Source organism: Triturus cristatus, chromosome 11 (genome assembly GCF_964204655.1).
Source record: "Triturus cristatus chromosome 11, aTriCri1.1, whole genome shotgun sequence".
NCBI classification, from domain to species: domain Eukaryota; kingdom Metazoa; phylum Chordata; class Amphibia; order Caudata; family Salamandridae; genus Triturus; species Triturus cristatus.
Genome location: NC_140594.1, coordinates 891,537,548 through 891,557,005, shown reverse-complemented (window position 1 = coordinate 891,557,005; position 19,458 = coordinate 891,537,548). Strand labels below are relative to the sequence as shown.

General features: G+C 43.0%; 1 protein-coding gene across 7 annotated transcripts in view; it reads right to left on the bottom strand.

The window, feature by feature from the left end:
- Nucleotides 1-19,458, bottom strand: part of PLCH1 (phospholipase C eta 1) — a 944,957-nt gene that overhangs the window by 230,184 nt on the left and 695,315 nt on the right. For all 7 annotated transcript variants that reach the window (XM_085634800.1, XM_085634805.1, XM_085634802.1 and 4 more), the window contains one exon: nucleotides 15,864-16,035. In XM_085634800.1, coding sequence (XP_085490926.1) covers nucleotides 15,864-16,035 — 172 coding nt within the window. The remainder of the gene's footprint in view (nucleotides 1-15,863; nucleotides 16,036-19,458) is intronic.

Sequence of the window (19,458 nt, the reverse complement as noted above, 5' to 3'; positions counted from 1 at the left end):
TCTCACTTGCCCTCTACTCACTCACAGAAGACCAAGTGATTAGACACCTTAGAACACAATACTCCAAACTCTCTCAGGAATCGCAGTTGCAAAACACACCCTTTTGCTCACTCTCTTGTACTTACCCACAATAAGATCTGGCAGAGACATGAAAAAGTTGAAAAGGTTTATTTTAATGAACGTGCTCTAGTATGCAGTATATGTGCCACAATCAGTAGAAATATGCCTAACACAAATACAGTTAGAATTGCAAGCAGTCCGTAAATCATAAAAGGAGTGGCCATGATAAATGACAAAGTTGCCTAACCACCCTCGCCTTGTATAGAAGCCAAATGATTATATATTAGAAGATCTCTGGGTGTTTTCAGCAGACCCCACACCTCAGTCTATAGATGGCTGGAGGGATACCCACAAAAAGATGAGGATTGCACATATCACTTGATGGCATATAAATCCTCTGTCCCTCTGGCTCACTTCCTACTGGGGGACAATTTCATGGGGTTACCAGAAGCTATTGAAATAGCAAAAAATGCTGTGTCTGATCATGCACCTTTAACCCTGACCCTTCCTGCACATCCTTGCCTCATACATTGGCCAGATGCCATCTGAACAAAAACCTCTTACACAATAAAGTTACTAGAACTGTAATATGCGATGAAATTGAGAAATTCCTACAACTCAACAATACTCCAGGGATCTCAACATCTGTACTGTGGGTCTCTCTCAAGACCTACATTAAGGATATTTTTATTGCTATAGCAGCTAGGTATAATAAGCATCAGGCTGATAAGTGGCACAACGTAAAAGAATCATTGTCACAAGTTGAAGATACTCAAACATTCCATGTTCAATAAGAACTGTGGTATTGTAACTAGTCTTAGATCTCAACCTAAAGCATTGATCGGAGATAACGCTGAATAAGCCCTGCTTCACATTAAACAGACGTACTTCTCTCATATCAATAAAACGAAGACAGTTACTTATGTGCGGCTATGAGCCAACATATATACAAAGAGAATCAATAAAATAATCACTTCGGAAAGCTCCACAGGCCAAGAGGACAAAACTATTGCTTATGCCCTTAAAGATTTTTACCAAAATCTCTAATCCATGGAACCAGCGAACCTTGGCAAAATCTCCAAATACCTAGACAATGACCTCAAGCAGTCTCTCAGAGTCATGGTGATGCTTTCAGGATGATCATGTATCATTGGAGGAGGTGAGCTCTGCCATTACTAAGCTTAGAAATGGGGAAGAAAGGGTCCCAATGGGTTTCCTGCCAGTTTCTATAGCGTCATTGCTTAGGCTCCTCTTTATTAATAGGGGAGAAGAGGGCTCCCTCCCAGAAAACACGCAAGAGGCTGCAGTGATTATTATCTCAAAACCAGGTAAAGATCCCACACAGTGTGGATCCAATACACCCATCTTACTTTAAAATATAAATGCAATGCTCCTCACTGGAATATTGGCAGCGAGACTGGGACCCCTCCTCTCTGCTTTAATTGATCCAGATCCGTAAGGTATTTTCTCTGGAAGGCAATGTGGGGATAATACAAAGAAGATTCTCCATAGACTACAGAACGCACAAATAAGACAAGAACAACCTACTTCTGCCACTAGATGTCGAAAAGGCATTCAACAGAGTGGGCTGGTCATATATAGTGGGAGTCCTTCATGAACTGGGGTTAGGGCCACAGTTTACCAAACGGTCACAGCAAACTATCAATGGCTTATGGCAAGAATAAGGATCAATGGAACGATCTCACAACCTAACCTAATAGAGAGAGGCACCAGGCAACACTGCCCACTCTCTCCACTCATATTTTTCCTTATGCTGGAACTGTTTGCTAAAGTAATCAGAGACAGGAATATGACAAGAGTAAAAATTGGTAAAGAAACTGTTAAGTTAACAATGCTCACTGACAACATGATGCTGTCCCTAAAAGACCCTGTAAAATCGGTGCCCCCACTTCTAGAAAAGCTTCATATTTTTCAAACCATTTCTAATTTCAAAATCGATGTAACTAGCTCAGAGGCCCTATTGTAACCACTTCTAGGCCAAGCAGAGACCTTTTACCCCTTATACCCATTTCATGGTCTGCAGATGGAAGAAAGTATCTAGGGCGCTACATAGGTCTTACCACCACCCAAGTAATAGCATGGAACTACTTCAAGTTGATCAACAAAACAAATAGGACTTTAAGGATGGTACAAGAAGCAGTTTAAGCAGTTTTCATGGTTAGGGAGAATTGCCATGATAAAAATGAGAATCCTACCTCAGTTTCTCTACATGATCCAAACAATAGCACTCCTCACACCACCAAACATATTCAAACAACTCCAAAGCTTAATCAACTCCTACATTTGGCAAAATAAGCCACACAAATAGCCAGCCAAACATTATAAATGACAGCTGCAATGCTCCATACCCTATCATACTTTCAGGTGATGCAGCTGCAGGTCCTCAAGGAAAGGGGGAAGAAGGATCCAGCAAAACAAAGGTGCTTTGTGGATGTGATCACTCCAGTACTGACACAGGCGAGTGTCCCGACAACCCCAACATGGCTGCCACTCTGCCCTGGCCAGGAAACGAACAACCCTCTCTAGCTGGGCGGGCACAGGCGGGAAGTCTCCTGACATCAACGCGGGACCATGAGGGCAGGACAGAGAATGCCATAAAGACCCTGACAACAGAAAGGCGAAGAGAGAAGGAGACGAGGAAAAGACAGAGTCTGAGGATCGACGGGAGAATCAAGTGGAGGACAAAACCTGCGTGCTTTAGGAGGAAGTGGAGACACCTTGACTGCCTGAGAGTCCGCCACGAGAGGAGAAGGACCAAGGAGCAGGAGACCGCTCTGGGAGCAACGCGCAAGAGTCCAGTGCTCCAAGGAGGGAAACGGAGGCTGAGACTCCCCTTCCCACGGCCCGGAGGGGTTGGTGGACGGGTTTGTAGGCCACACCACCCTGATACACCAATATCCCCTATACTTAGGCACCTCACGGAGATAGGGCACTGATGAAGAGATCACTACCCCATCCTAAAATACAGGACATGGCTATTCTGCGATTAACAGATGCTATTTCAAGTGCACTATGTTCCCCCAATGTACATGTTTCTGTACTGCAGAAGATCCAGGACATTGATGACTTCTTTGTGAACTTTGCGCGGGTTGCCTCCACCGCTGCCTGGCCGCAAGAAAGATGGGGACAATACAGAGTTCCCTTACTATCATATGAATTACAAGCCGCATACCAAGCCGCTAACCCCGCGGGAGTAACCCCCTACACGGACATAAAAAAAGCTATCCTGGAGCAGCTAGGTTGCGACAAGGAGATTACCATAGGGGTTTCCCGAAAGGATAAAATGACTGCAGGGGATAACCCCCATTTCTTATACTATAGGATAAGGGATTTAGGGAACCAGTGCCTGCAACCCTCCTCATCCTCCATAGATGACCTCACTGAAAAAAATCTACCTGGAACAGTATTTGGAAGCCCTCCCCGTAACACCAGAACATGGATCAAGAAACATCCAAATCTTAAGGTCACTATGGTCATTGACTTGGCCTATGCTTACCACCGGTCCCTCAAGTTCAAAACCCATTCCCACCATTTCCCTGTAGGCCTACCCAAGCCCCTGAGCAAGACATCAGCAACCCCAGTAGAGAGCAAAGTTCAGTCTTCACTGAAATACCACAAAATGTCTGCCCCGGGTACTGGACTGGTACAAGCCCCCCAGTGTTTCCACTGTGCTGAGTGGGGACACATAGCCCGACAGTGTCCTGTACGTAATCCTCCCCAGGAACCCATGGAAGTGAGATATACCCACGGATGGATATTGATCGCGGGAGAACCCCCAGAGAGATATAAAACGAAAATACACATCAACGGGAAGCCTATAGTTGCCCAATTAGACACAGGGTGTCACCACACAGTTGTTAGTAGAGAGCTCATACCAAGTTCCCAGATTCTAGGGGGGGAAGCATACTGAGAAAAAAATGTACCCTCTCGCAGACGTTTTGATTGACATTGATGGAGAATCTCAGTAGAGGAAGGTGGGAGTGGTGCCCTTTCTCCCCGAAACCGTCCTCTTAGGAACGGATCGCCCCAGGTTCCACGAGTACTTGTCGTCCCTCACTCTCCCTTCCCCCCCTTGGTGGGTTGGTTGGAGAATGCCCATTCTGCGGAGAAGACATAGGTGGACCCTCCCTCAAAAGAATAAAATCCTGTAGGGGGAAAGAAGAACAACGAGCTCTGTATTTCAGGGCCTGTCATACCATGCCTACTCATATCCTTGCTTCCTCTGATGTGCCTCAGACACCAGGCTGAAGTTTTCAAACAGCACTAAGGGATGATGGTACACTGCAGCATGCCTAGGGACAAGAGGACCACCCAGAAAAGGTAGGGCTGTTTTTCTGTATAAAAAAGGTCTCTTGTACATAATAATACGCTAGAATAGACACACTAAGGAACAGTTGTTTGTCTCAAAAGCTTTCCGTGAACAAGCACTGTGCCTGGCCCACAGTCAAACAGGGGGTGGTCATTATGGAAAAGAACATATGCTGAAGTATTTGTTAAACAACTTCTACTGCCTGGGGGTATACCAAGAAAAAGCTAGGTATTGTGCCTCCTGCATCAGGTGCCAACTGGTTAACACACTCTTACTTCCCCGTGCTCCACTACAACCACTCTCAATAATAGGCGTTCTCTTCCTGAGGGTAGGAATGGACCTCGTAGGTCCCCTAATTCCCTCCGCCCGTGGAAATCAATATGTGTTGGTGGACTATGTTATCCGGAGGTGAACCCCTTAGCCAGTACAACCACCACAGCAGTGGCACAAACCATGATTTCTTTCCTTTCCTGAGTGGGTTTGCCCCACTAATTATTGACTAACCAGGATACCCCGTTTATGTATCGGTTGATGAAACAGATATGCAACCTCCTAAGGATCAAACAGATATGCACAGTGGTATGTCATCCCCAGACAGACGGTTTAGTCGAGAGATACAATAAGACCATCAAGACAAGGCTGAGAAGAAATATAGATAAGGCAGGAAGAGACTGAGACCGCCAAATACTTCTGGTGTTGTTCACCATTCGAAAAGACAAACAAAGGTCTATCAGGTTTTCACCGTTTGAACTACTGTTCCAGAGAAAACTCTGCACACTCCTTGATATGGCAGCGGAGCAGTGGACCGAGGAGGAGTAAACACTTGTTACATTACTGTACAATCCTAAAAGATACCCTAGCTACGCTCTGGGAGGAGGTTCATGCAAATATGGAAAAAGCCTAAGCCCAACAAAAACTACTATATAATCACAACACTAAACTACAGGAGTTTTCGGTGGGAGACTATGTACTGATACTCCTACCCAGTACTGATAAAAAGTAACTAGCCACCTGACAAGGCCCTTACCGAGTTCTGAATAAGATCACTCTGGTCACCTATCGAATATCCATCCCCCACAAAAAGCAGACAGGCCAGACCTATCACGTTAACCTCCTTAAAGCCTGGGAAGGCTCTGTGCCCGTGTCTTTATGTAACGACATTCGTGTACAACAAGTGTCTCTCGACAAACCCCTGGAGATATCCCTGGCCCCCCAACCCCCTACAGAGAAGGTGTCCGTTCAATTAGGGGAACAGTTAACAAGAGAACAGAAACGCCAATTATGAACCATGTGTGACACCTATTCCACAGTTTTGTCCTGGTTACCAGGACGTACGACCCTGGTTGAACATAACATTATCACAGAAGGGGCAAGACCGATCAAGTTAAAACCATATTGCATTCAAGCCACAATGAGACAGGCAGTTGAACAAGAGATAAAAGCCATGCTGGGAGCAGACATCATTGAACCCTCCCATAGTGCCTGGTCCTCCCCAGTCGTCCTTGTCCCCAAACCCGACGGTAGTCTCAGGGTTTGCATTGACTTCCGTCAACTGAACGCCATCTCGAAATTTGATGCCTACCCCATGCCACGGGTCAACGAACTCATAGAATGATTAGGAGATGCTAGGATTATGTCTACAATAGATCTCACAAAAGAGTATTGGCAAGTCCCCCTTTCTCCTGAGGCCCGAGAAAAGACAGCCTTTTCCACTCCATCTGGCCTATTCCACTTCAAAGTCCCCCCCCCCTTTGGCCTTCATGGCATCTCAGCCACATTTCAAAGATTGATGGACGTTCTTTTGCGTACCCATCAAATGTATGCCATTGCTTACCTGGACGACAGTCATCCATAGTCCAGACCGGAAGATACATTTTGTTCACCTGGAGGAAATCTTGCGCACCCTACAACAGGCAGGCCTCACTATTACCCACCCAAAAATGACTTTCGGTGTGGACCACATAGAGTATCTTGGATATGACATCCAGGCAGGGAACATCAGACCCCAACTAAACAAACTAGAAGCCATCATGAATATTCCTCGTCCCGTCACAAGAAAGGCTACCTGCTCCTTTTTAGGCCTGGTGGGTTATTACCGGAGGTTCATCCCCCACTTCTCAGATACGGCTAGGCCCCCTCACAGACCTTCTCGCTAAATCAATGTCAAGGAAACACATCCAGTGGTTTGCTCTTTTGGAGCAAAGTTTCTGCCAGTTGAAAAAATACTTGCATGCCCTGATTACAAGAAAACCTTCATTCTCCAAACCAATGCCCCTGGAAGGTGCCTCAATACACTACTATCTCAACCTGACAATAAGGGAGACTTGCCCCCATTCCCTTCCTTAACAGGAAGCTGTTCCCTAGGGAAACATGTTATGCCACGATTGAGAAGGAATGTCTTCCCATTAAATGAGCTGTGGAGGCACTTTAGTATTACCCTTTGGGACATCCTTTCCTTTTGCTTACTGACCATGCCCCTCTTACATGGCTTTCCCTGCATAAGGACTCCAGTCCTGAAGTGCTTCGCTGGATCCTTGCCTTGCAGCCTTTTTCCTTTTACACCTTGCATGTTCTTGGGAAACTACAGACGAATGTGGACTTCCTATCTTGTTTCCCCATTTCTGAATGGCCCACACATCCATTCCTGGGGGGAAGGCAGTGTGATTGCTCCAGTACTGACACAGACGAGTGTCCCGACAATCCCAACATGGCTGCCACTCTGGAAATGAATAACCTGCTCTAGCATGGCAGACACAGCCCGGAAGTCTCCTGACGTCAACCCAGGTTCACGAGGGCAGGACTGAGAACGCCATAAAGACGCTGACAACAGGAAGGTGAAGAGAGAAGGAGACGGAGGAAAAGACCGAGTCTGAGGATCGAGTGGAGGACGAAACCTGCGTGCTTCAGGAGGAAGTGGAGACACCGGGACTGCCCGAGAGTCCGCCACGAGAGGAGAAGGACCAAGGAGCAGGAGACCGCTCTGGGAGCAACACGCAAGAGTCCAGTGCTCCAAGAAGGGAAACGGAGGCTGAGACTCCCCACCCCACGGCCCGGAGGATCATGGGTTCAGATAAGTGCCCAAAACACACTTGTTTTCCTTTAAGGGTTGGTGGGTGGGTTTGCAGGCCAAACCACCCTGATACACCAATATCCCCTACACTTAGGCACCCACGGAGATAGGGCACTGGTGAAGGGAGCACTACCCCATCCTAAATTATTAGGACACCAGCCTGACCCTGTTTTTTTCTTTCCTGTTTCCGTTCCCTCCTGAAAAGACACCCGGACGCTGACGGAAAAGCCCGGGACAAGGCAAGGGACGACGACAGCTGCTTTCCCTACACACACCCTTTTTTGTGTTCTTGACTGTCCTTGTCCTCCTTATCCATGTTAAGAACTATATAAACAAAACATCAGGATTTCTACAGTTTATCTCAAGGAGTGTTGAGTGAAGAGTATCAATAAACGATCCTACCCAGAACCAAGAAAGCCTAAGAGTACTCTATCATTTAAGGAAGGGAAGGGTTTGGGGCACCCGGCGCGGCCACATCCTTACAGTGGACCACATGACAGTGGCCACACCTTTTTGGCAGGTCTTGTAGTTCTCCTCTTCTTTTATTAGATTAACGTTAGCAATATGGGAAAAGGTCATCTTTGGGCTGGGCTTTACTTCTTTCCTTTCACCCTTCCCTCACATCTCATACAACTCAGATTTTATGCCAGTCATATATTCCACAGAAATCAAAATATGGTGAGAGTGGAAATGCCTAATAGCTGTTTTTTTTCGAAACACAAAGTAGGAATACAGTTAAACCTAAAATGAGACAGTTAATCACTGCCATATTTTGGAACAGGGCTTTAATATTTTATCAACCATCAATAAAGGCCTTATCATTCTACGTTCCAACCTCCACTAGCTGCAAGAAAATCTACAGTGGATACTTTCCCACCTAACCTTGACTTTCCTGACCATTGGAACAACTCTGACCCACTTCTCACCTTGGTTTACTGCCCCAGCTACACTTTACCAATGTTCGCTGTTATGTCAACTATACTCCCACTGCACTTTGAGATGGCCATTGACTTAGAGTGACACTTCAAACAAATAAAAAATAAATAAAAATTAATTAAATGTGTTATTTATTTTTCATTTTTCAAAAGCATTCAATCTAAAACCATATACAACATGGTAAAGCAAGATAGTTTTCTTCATCACAAAATTCATTGTTCACTTACAATTAAAATATTTATTTATATTCACTAGATATTTATCTACAGCAAGCATCGCATCTAAACATTCTAATTCTAACATTCTAAATTCTAATTACTTCTTTATGAATTTAAACACCTTACTGTGAAAACAATAGGCTTAGTTAAAAGCAGTATAATGTTTAAAGCCATAAATAAATATTAAATGTTGGGTAATAGAGCATCTAACTACTAACTTTCCTTCCATTTGTCTGAACTAAATCCTCAAAACATGGCAAATACTAGATTGATCTTTATCCTCCAGCTCAACAGCATATTCCACCTGTATTATGCAGGGCAGCCACCAACACTGCAAGCGCCCTTTACAAAGCCAAGAAAATCTTTAGTTAATGCAACAAATGATTGTCATTTAAGTACAATCATTCAATTGCCTGGCTTGTGGTCAAAAACATCCTACATAATTAAATATATCTTGAGGTTTTGCAATGGTAACTAGCTAAAAAGCCACACTAGATGAAAGCCATGAGCAGTGCAGAAAATGTATTTTTATATGTCATTGCAAGTAGATGGTTCATAGTTCACAACTTATTTATATTGTCATCTTTTAATTTTAAAAGCAATTTGTAGACGGCTGACAAGCTTCCAGCTCCTAGTCACAGGAAATCAATTTTAAACAAATAGTTCATAGTACTGTGTCTGAATTCAAATCCATACTCTTTTCAAATTTAAATCCTCCAAAGCAGCAAAACTGCTTTTTCCATATGAAGATAGAATTTCCTTATCACAGAAATCCATCAGAATTATTTTACCAGTGAATGCTGTTTTCAATGGTTGAAGATGAAACCCTCTTAAATGGTATTTTAATTATTTTACCCTAGTCAGATAATTTAACCACTTGGCTGGTAGGCCCTCCCCTCCTCCCAAGCCCCCCGTGCTAAGCCTTTTTATGGCTATTCTGAAAAGTTCACACTTAGGCCCATGTAACCTTTTATTCACATAAGGTATCCACGTCAAATTTGCAATCTTTTTTTCCTACACTCTGAGGATTCTAAAGGTACCCAGACTTTGTGGATTCCCCTGGAGGGGACCCAGAAATTTGCTAAAATATAGCTAGATTATTTTTTTTTAAATGGGAAAAGAGTGCTGCAGAAAAAAGCATCTTTTTTCCCCCTGCAAATGGTTTCAAAAAGGGTTTGTAGAGCTGAAATCACCAGCTTTCAGGGACAGGCAGACTTTTGTCAGAAAACCAAGATTTTCTACACAGTTTTGGCATTTTACTGGGACATAGCCTATTTTGAAAAATGTTTGTGCTTTCAACCTCCTTCTAGTTAGTGGTTGAAATGGGTGTGAAAGCAATAATGTATCCCAGAAAGCTATACATGTCTGAAAAGTAGACAAACTTTTGAATTCAGCAAGGGGTCATTTGTGTAGATCCTTCAACGTGTTTTTATAGTAACTAGCAGTTGAAAATAAAAAATATTGACATTGAGTTGAAATAAACAGCCATTTATGCCAACGTTTTCACCTGTAACTTCTTCTAAGTACGACAGATTTTTTAAAGCAATATACCATTTCATCTGCTGTACCTGGATATATAGGACTTGCAGGTTCACCAAGAACCCGAGGAACCCAGAGCCAATAACTGAGGTGCGTCTTGCTATAGTTTTTCATTGTGTACTGGGTATATAGCAATTCATTTGGTAAAAAATATACAGTGAAAAATAGGTACCGAGGAAGCCTATTTATTTCTGAAATGGGAACTAAACATGGAGTTTAGAAGCAGTGGTTATCTGAACATCTCCAGAATTGTTGGTACTCATACAAGCATGTGAATCAGAGGTCATTTTTCAAAATGACTTATTTTGTACAAATTGTCTTACGTTTGGAAGGCAGAAAAGCAAAGAAAGACAATTGGTAATAACACGTGTTCTATTATTCTGTGTTCCCCTAAGTCTGCGGATAAAATAACTACCTCACTTGTGTGGGTAAGTCTAGAGCCTGTGACAGGAAACGACCCAACACGCAACATGGACACATCACATTTTTCCAGTGAAAACGGACCTTTCATTTTAAATGTGCCTAGCTGTGGATTTTGGACCCTAGCTCGGCCGGCTACTAGGTAAACCTAGCAAACCTATACATTTTTGAAAACTAGACACCCAGGAAAATCATGGTTGGGGTGACTTGTGTGGCTCTCACCAGGTTCTGTTAGCCATAATCCTTTGCAAACCTCAAACTTTGTCAAAAAACCTACATTTTTCTCACATTTCTGTGATGGAAAGTTCTGGATTCTGCAAGAAAGCACACACTTCCACACAACCAGCATTCACCAAGTCTCCTGATAGAAATGGTACCACACTTGTATGGGTAGGCCTAGTACTCGCAATAGGAAACAGACCAAAATGGAACGTGGAGACTTCAAAATTATCGATTACAAAAAGACATTGTTATGCGAGCGAGTCACCTGAGCTTTTGATCCTGGGCTCGGCGGCCATCGAAGAAAACCTACCAATCCCAGACATTTCTGAAAACTAAACACCTGCGGGAGTCCAGGAAGGTGTGACTTGAGTGGATCTCCCACATTTTCCTACCCAGAATCCCCTGCAAATCTCAAATTTAGCTTAAGAAGATCACATTTTTCTCACATTTCTGAGTGGGAAAGTTGTGGCGTCACTGAACTGACAAACATTTCCTACCACCCAGCGTCCCCCCAGGTCTCCCGATAAAAATGGCGCCTGACTTGTGTGGGTAGGCCAAGTACCCGCAGCAGGGAAGGGCCCAAAACATATTGTGGAGACATCAAAATTATCTATCACAAAACAACCTGGATTTTCAAGGGGGCCACCTGCGTTTTTGGTCAGGGCTCGACGGCCATCTAGGAAAACCTACCAAACCCAGATATTTCTGAAAACTAGACTTCCAGGGGAATTCAGAGAGATGTGGCTTGCGTGGATCCTCCAAAGTTTTCCTACCCCAAATCCCCTGCAAACCTCAAATGTCGCTAAAATAAATCACATTTTCCTCACATTTCTGCCTGGGATCACAGTACCAGCACAAATGTCCTGCCACTCAGCGTACCCCTCAGTCTCCGGAGTAAAATGATACCTCACTTGTGTGTGTGGTCCAAGGACCTGAGACTAGGGCACAGTGAACTCAAAGCGTTAATTTTTTTTAAAAATACAGTTTTAGGCGATTCTGCATTGGACACCCACACAAGAGAGACCTGAGGTAACGCGGTCTGGTATGAAATGTGTGTCAGCCTGGTGATCCCACAACTTTCCCACCCAGAAATGTGAGAAAAATTAGATTTTTTTTTCAGCAAAATTTGAGGTTTGCAGGGGATTCTGCATTTGAAAATGTTGGGGGATCCACACAAATGACACCTCCTTGGACTCCCCCGGGTGTCTAGTTTTCAGAGATGTCTGGGATCGGCAGGTTTCCCTAGATGGCCACCGAGATCAGAAACACAGGTGATTCCCTCGCAAAATAAGGTATTTTTGTAATCAATAATTTTGAAGTCTCCACAGTATATTTTGGGCCATTTCCTGTCACGAGCACTCGGCCTACCCACACAAGTGAGTTACCATTTTTTTTCTGGAGACTTGGGGGAATGCTGGGTTGGTGGAAGTTAGTTGCTCACCTTGGATTCCAGAACTTTCCATCACAGAAATATGAGGAAAATGTATTTTTCACCCCAAAATTTAGGTTTGCAAGGAATCCTGGGTAACAGAACCTGATGAGAGCCAAACAAGTCACCCCATCCTAGATTCTCCAGGGTGTCTCGTTTTCAAAAATTACATTTTGCTAAGTTTCCCCTGGTGCCGGCTGAGCTGAAGCCCAAAATCCACACCTAGGCACATTGCAAAAAAGGGTAAATTTTCTGTGGAAAATTGTCATGTGTCCATAGTTTGTCTAGGGCCATTTCCTGTCACGGCACTAAGCCTACCCACACAAGTGAGGTACCATTTTTGTCAGGAGACTTGGGGGGAATGTTGGGTGGGTGGAAGTTTGTGGATCCGTACAGATTCCAAAACTTTCCATCACAGAAATGTGAGGAAATTGTTTTTATTTTACAAAGTTTGAGGTTTCCAAAGGATTCTGGGTAACAGAACCTGCTGAGAGGCACACAAGTCACCCCATCCTGGATTCCCCTTGGTGACTAGTTTTAAAAAATGTACAGGTTTGCTACGTTCTTTCGGTGCCGGCCGTGCTACGGCCCAAAATCCACAGCTAGTCATATTGAGAATAAAGGTCAGTGCCTAGTGGCTTTCTGCTATCCCGGGGGAGGGCAGATCTGGGGCTATTGCCCTGCTACGCCCCAAGGGGGATAGAAAGACTGTGGCTATTTTTGGGGAGGGTGGGGGCATTGGTATGGCCATACTGGGCAGCCTCCACCCCTATGTTTAAAAAAGCCAGCGTAATCCCCGGTGCCTAGTGGGATCTCTGCCCCCCCAGGGGGGCAGGGGCAGATCAGGGTCCCCATCTTCCTCCTAGGGTGGGGAGAAAGTCTGTGGCATTTTGAGGGGGGTAGGGGCATTGGCATGCCTATTCTGGGCTTCCCCCGCCCCTGAACTTTGAAAGAAAATAATCCATGGTACCTAGTGGGCCAGAAAGGGTGTGTCCATTTTTTGGGAGTGAGGTCATTGACATGCCCATTCCGGGTAGCCCCCACACCCTATGCAATAAAAACATATTAATCCCTGGTGCCCAGTGGGCTTTCTGCCCCCACCAGGGGGGCGGATAAGGGGCAGTTGCCCCCTCCTGCCTCCCAGGCGGGCAGAAAGACTGTAGCAGTTGTTTTTTTTTGGGGGGGGGGGCATTGGCTTGCCCATTCTGAGCAGCGCCCACCCCTACGTATATGCAACAAATCCCTGGTGCTTAGTGGGTGTTTACAGGAGAGGGATTTTGTGCAAGTGTTCACATGACAGAATGCTTACGTCATGAGCACACAATGGTTTTATGGCAATGCAAGAAATAGGGCAGATATTTAGTGACCGTCATAACTAAGAATTGGTAATTATCAAGTTTTACCAACATTTCACTATTTAGTGCCAACTTGATTGATACTTTTTTCTGCCACAAAACCTTTACTTTAGTTTTCTCTGCATTGGTAACTAATCTACTGGCTGAACAATAATTGTTTAAATCATTAAGGGCCTGATTTTGTAGTATGGTGGATGGGTTACTTGTTACACAAACGTGACAGATTTCAGGTCCGCTGTATTACAAGTGCCAATTTAATTTATCGCACTTGTAATAGAGAAGACGTGCTATCCATCAAGTTTGTGATAGAGTAACCCATCCGCTGAACTCTTAATCAGGCCTTAAGTTTCCAATAGCTGTTAAATTAAACATTACTTTTCTACAAACAGTAGGCATCAAACATGGCCGTCAAATCAGACATCTTAGATGCCTATCTCTCAATTTAGATTAGTATGAATACAGTTCTGCAAATGATTTGAATAGGTTAGCAATTTAAATGCAGAATCAGTGGAGCAAGAAGTTCAATTCAGAATAGCTTGAGGTCCTTCTGGTTTGGCATTTTCCAGGAAAGCTTTCCATAAGAGGTAAGTTCCACTTCCACCCAATTTACTGTATGTAGAAGCAGGATTACTAATATCAACCATGCCAACAGATTCTATGTTCTCAAATCTGTCCACAGGAGAGTAACATTTAAGGAATAACATGCCTCAGAAAAGCTCACAATATGCCAAAAAGGAATCTATTTTTCTGTGGACGTTCTGGCCACTTCCCAAAGAACAAAGCACTGATTTATATTTGAATGATCACACTCAAACCCTGCCTCTTCTACAGGAACCAAATATTGAAATATAGCCCCACTCTTTTAACGTGCTGTAGGTGCTCTATACCTCTCTAACACTCCCTGAGAAACAAAAGTACAGGAACCCATGTTCAAGTGGCACACTAGTTTTCAATGAGTTTGACGTTTTCAAGGAACCACATTTAAATTCATGTATTGCCTTGGTGTGCATGCTTAAATCAAGAAAAACTATGCTTGTTCTGAGCAATGAACTTTAAATGATGTATGACTGTAATGCGGTTTTAAGTAGTTTTGCACTGAGAGGTCTTGTCATGCAATTTTAAAACAAAACATAGTTAGGTCTGACATTAGAGAGAACCTTTACATTTACTGGAATTATATATATAGAATACTTATAGTATTTTTCACCCAGCTCTCTTCATCCATTGTTCTGTGCCACTGGCTAACTTCACTGTGAGTGATGGTCTTATGGTCTTTAATAATGAGCACATCTTCACAAAGTTGCTTCCTTCACAGTGCCAAGGACAGTTGTGGCAATGTATGCTTTGACACACAAAAATATTTTTGCTTTTAGCCAATTTATTATTTGTTTTAATATTGGTAACATCCTAGGAGCTCCCCCAGAAATAAAGTTTTACAAAATCCATAACAATATAAAGCAATCATTGACAAAGTCACAACATTGGCAGCTTGGCCATATTTATTGGTTTTGAGAAGGCATATTGTTTACTGGCTGAAGTACAGTGTGTTCTGAGCACTGGTTCTGGCCCACCCAAGTGTTCTACAGCCTCATGTGGCATGGACTCTCAGATGCTGGGAGTTGCCAGCAGCCGATGTGCCCACTCCCCTTGGCCCAGACCATGCAGTTCCTGACCTTTCGTTTTATGCAGTATCACCTAGACTCAGTCCATGCCATTCAGCCAGCACTATGTTTAGCTCTCCCAGAAGGAGAGTCTACTGCACAAAGCCTTCTGCCCTTCTATGATGACCACTGGCACTCCCTGGGATTGAGATGTGGCTTCCTTCCTCTAACAGTTTTCTTTAACATATGTTAGAGAGTGGTTTGAGAATTGCTTGCATCACACCGTAGTGACCATGGATTATTTTTTAATCAGGGCAAGCCAAAAAGTTTGAAGTTATTTCCCAAATATCATTGAACCATTGCAGAACGGCATTCATGATGCAAACAATATCTGTTATTGCCTATCGGGTATGTCTTCCAGTTCTCCAAATGGTTTTTGGACCGTATGCAAACCCAACTGTCATGATATATAAAGTATTAACCCTTCACAAACTGCCTGTCATTCTAAGACATAATTCTCAAAAACTACCGCATGCAATTTACAACAAACCACAAAATTGCCTATTTCTTTTAAAGTACTACTTTGGTGCCAAGGTTGGTGTATTCCTTTCAGTAGTTTTGACAGTAGAGTACAGAAAATGATGGAAGGCATGCTATAATCTGTCATATTGGAAGCACATTACCTTCACTAGAATTTTCCCTTTCAAACTTTGAGGGCTTGGTAGCTGCTTCATTTCGCCTGTGTTAATAGATGACAGGTCCAGTTTATCACTAAAGATATCCTTCATGTACATGGCAATCTTGTGCTGTTGTTGAATACTACAGTGATTCTCAATAGACAAAATAACTGGATACCTGAAACACAGAAAGCACAAGAATCTTTTTAAAGGAAGAAGTAGTAACGGATTTCTAATAAGCACTTGCTTTCACATCTATGAAAATTTTGAAAGCTTATACTTACAGCTGCAACCACTGCTCTTCAATGAGATGAAGACAGGAACAAGGTTTATTCAACAGTTGGCTTGTTTGTGAGGCTGTTTGTTCTGAACCTCGCAATATTCTCCTCTTACAATAGTGAGTGGTTTACATAGATAGCTTTAAGGTTACTTGTGGTAGTTGGGCGTATCATCAATAACTGGGCTCTAGTATGCTCCAAACAACACTCTGCCTGGTAGCTCAACAAAAGCTGTCAGCCATGACTTGCCCTCTCTTCGTCTACTCTGACTACATTAATATCCATGTTAAAAATTGCTATTCCACAATGCGCTATCCTTGCCTGCGATTGCAGACATATCAGGTTTCCCTTACAATTATTGAATATATATGTAAATCCCTTGCACCCATGTGGGTCACTGGTAACATTATCACACCAGCACAAATTGTCCTCTATATGTGATCTAATGGATCCCCCACACACACTACCTACAGCTTTTTGTCTCATTTCAGTCTGTTCCCTTGTTGAGATATCTTTGTCCCCACTGCAAGCAACATTTGGCTTTTTCTGGAATTTTGTAAATTGATTCTTGCTCATGGAAGACAAATGTTCAACCCTTTTGCCCCCATTTCCTATCACTACTAAACATAGCATGAGTTGGAGTGTGCCTGGCCCTTGTACTGAGCATCATTAGCAGCTACAGTTCAGAGATCTCCAAACTCTCTAGCTAAGTGTCAGTAATATGACAATGACGCTGAGGGCACTTTCAATTTCTGACAATTTGTGTGAACAAGCTGTACTGAAAACAATCCCATTCAAATCCAGCCTACATAATGATGGTGATATTTGTCAACTTCCCTTGTGTGGGCTGTGCTGGTTTTGGGATTCTTCTTGTAGGTGAGGGCACTGTAAAATACCTCGTAGCTACAAGAGCAGATTTCAGCTAAATTACATCTAAAATGTTTAATTTAAGTGCATGTACAGCAAAGGGGGTGTGGGTGGCGAAGGGTTCCTGGGGAAACATTGTCCCTCATCAAGCCTCTGCAAGACTGGTAGTGTAGGGAAGAAACAGTAATGGGTCTGGATGATTTTGCCTCATCCCTACTAACCATTCAAAGTTACTAGACAGTGACAGAGATGCAACAGGAAAGCTGCTAATTACTGAAGTGTTGGTCAGGAACAGAAGTAGGATACTGCCAGGAGAGAGGCAATGAGGCGGAGTTCAGCTGTGATAGGAGACAATGGTGAGTATGCAGTGAGATGCAGTGAGTGGCAGGAATTGAAAGGTTCTAAGAATAGAAAAGGAGTGATAGAAGTGAACAGAAATGAGAGATGGTTGAGGATGGGAGAGGTGGGCGTGGACAGGATAAGTAGGTACTCATGGGAAATGAGGAACCTAAAAGTAAAGGAAATAAGAATGGAGTGGTGGAAAATCGCAGGACGGTAATGGTTGAGTGGGACAGTGACAAGAAACTTAGAAGCGGACAGTGAGAGGTTGTGAGCAAAAGGAGAGGTCTCTATTGAGAGAGGTTTAGATAAGACAGGAGAAAAGACTAGTCAGATGGAGGTGGTGTTGATGATTTTGCTGCACGCTTGATAGCGCAAATTGTGAGGGTAATAAGACCTGATAGCAGCAGCAGCTGCATAACACTCCCCTTTGATGGTAAACAAAATGCCCACAGCAACATCTAGCATGCTTATAAACCCCATTTTCCCTTTGGGTAAAGGCATCATCTGTCTTTCTAGCCTATTCCGTCTCAAGATTAAATCTCCCCATTCTGATCTATCATCAAAAATTACAATCAAACCATCTTCTTATATATGCTATCATTGAGTAGTAAGAGTTCAATTTGACTTACCCATGAACTAAGTAACATGTCAAAATCTTCAGCATAGATAACTGCACAAACTGAACATGTACACCTAATCGCTTCAACTCACATTGCTGCTTTCTTTGAAAATGTTTGTAGCACAGATCAGGGAAGAAGCATAATTAGAACCCTGGCTTAATAGAAAAACAAGAAGTCAATTTTTCTGGAGGATCAGTTCTTTCATTTGAATCTCTTAAATTCAGGTCAATATGGTGCCTATAAGTTTTCCCTTTGGGTTTATTAAAGGGCACACAATTTGTTCTAATAATTGAATGATCCACAGAGTAGACTTCTGGTCTGTTATTAAAGATCATTTCTGTGACATATTTATTTACTGGCATTCATGAGCACAACAAAAAATTATCAAGATTTATTGTGGATTCATTAGACTCCCTTTCATGTTTTTCGGTAAAGGTCACTCTTTCCTCTGTTTGTTAGACAAGTCCTGGAGTTTCATGTAAAGGGTACCCACTTTTGGGATAAGTCTAAGCAAAGGCTTGATTTGTCCTATAATTTAAAAACAGCAAAGGAATAATAGGATTTACCTTCCTTATTTAACATGTCTACTTACTTATTTTACAATACAGATATATGTATAAAATTATTATGCAGAGAAATATCGAAGCACTCGAAGAAGTCCAATCATTATATAGTATGACCAATAAAGAATTATTGCAAGTTCAGAGTTGTATCAGTTTGGAATTATTCTTTTCACAGGTATTCACATTTCTCATGCAAAAATGAGTTGCAAACAGGCAGCCGACACGTTTCATCATCTAGATGGGTTCTTCTCCCATTGTGTGCACTTTCACTTGAGACCTCTTTTGTGCTTAGCTCCTTATATCTCTGTGATAATCTCAGAACTACCTCACATTATGATTGAATATGTATTTCTTACATTTCATTGAGGTACTACACTACCACCTTTTCAAAGTTAGAATACTGGCACTGATCGCGGACTTCAGGTATAGTTTTCCCGTAATAGTGCACATTCGATTACTTTTGTGTTGATGGCTGAATATTGATTAGCCTTTCACTGTATGGGTTAACTTTAACCGCAATTTGATTAGTTTCCTTTCCCCTTTGTTTGATTTCTTTTGAGGTCTTCTACTGGTGTTATCCATTGTATTCTCCCTCTCTCCTCACTTTTTAGGTCTCGCCTAGGCAGCACTTGCACTGTCTCTTCGAGACATGCTGTATTCAGGATATGGTCATTAAGCGCCGCCCATGTTCTGCTCATACATTTTATTGGCTCTTTGAAGTGTCTTTTAGAATTGTTTTTATTTCATTGGTTTAGCTGTTTAATAGTCCCTCCTTCTCCCTCTTCAGTACTTCCTCTCTTAAGTTGTAACCTCCCATAAGGACAGCCCCTCTTACGTGCGATTTTACTCAGTACCTTTTATTTTTGCTTTCCCTGCACTCCTTTATTAATGACTTCTTCAAGGTAGCTGGAGATGCAGGCACAACGGGCCC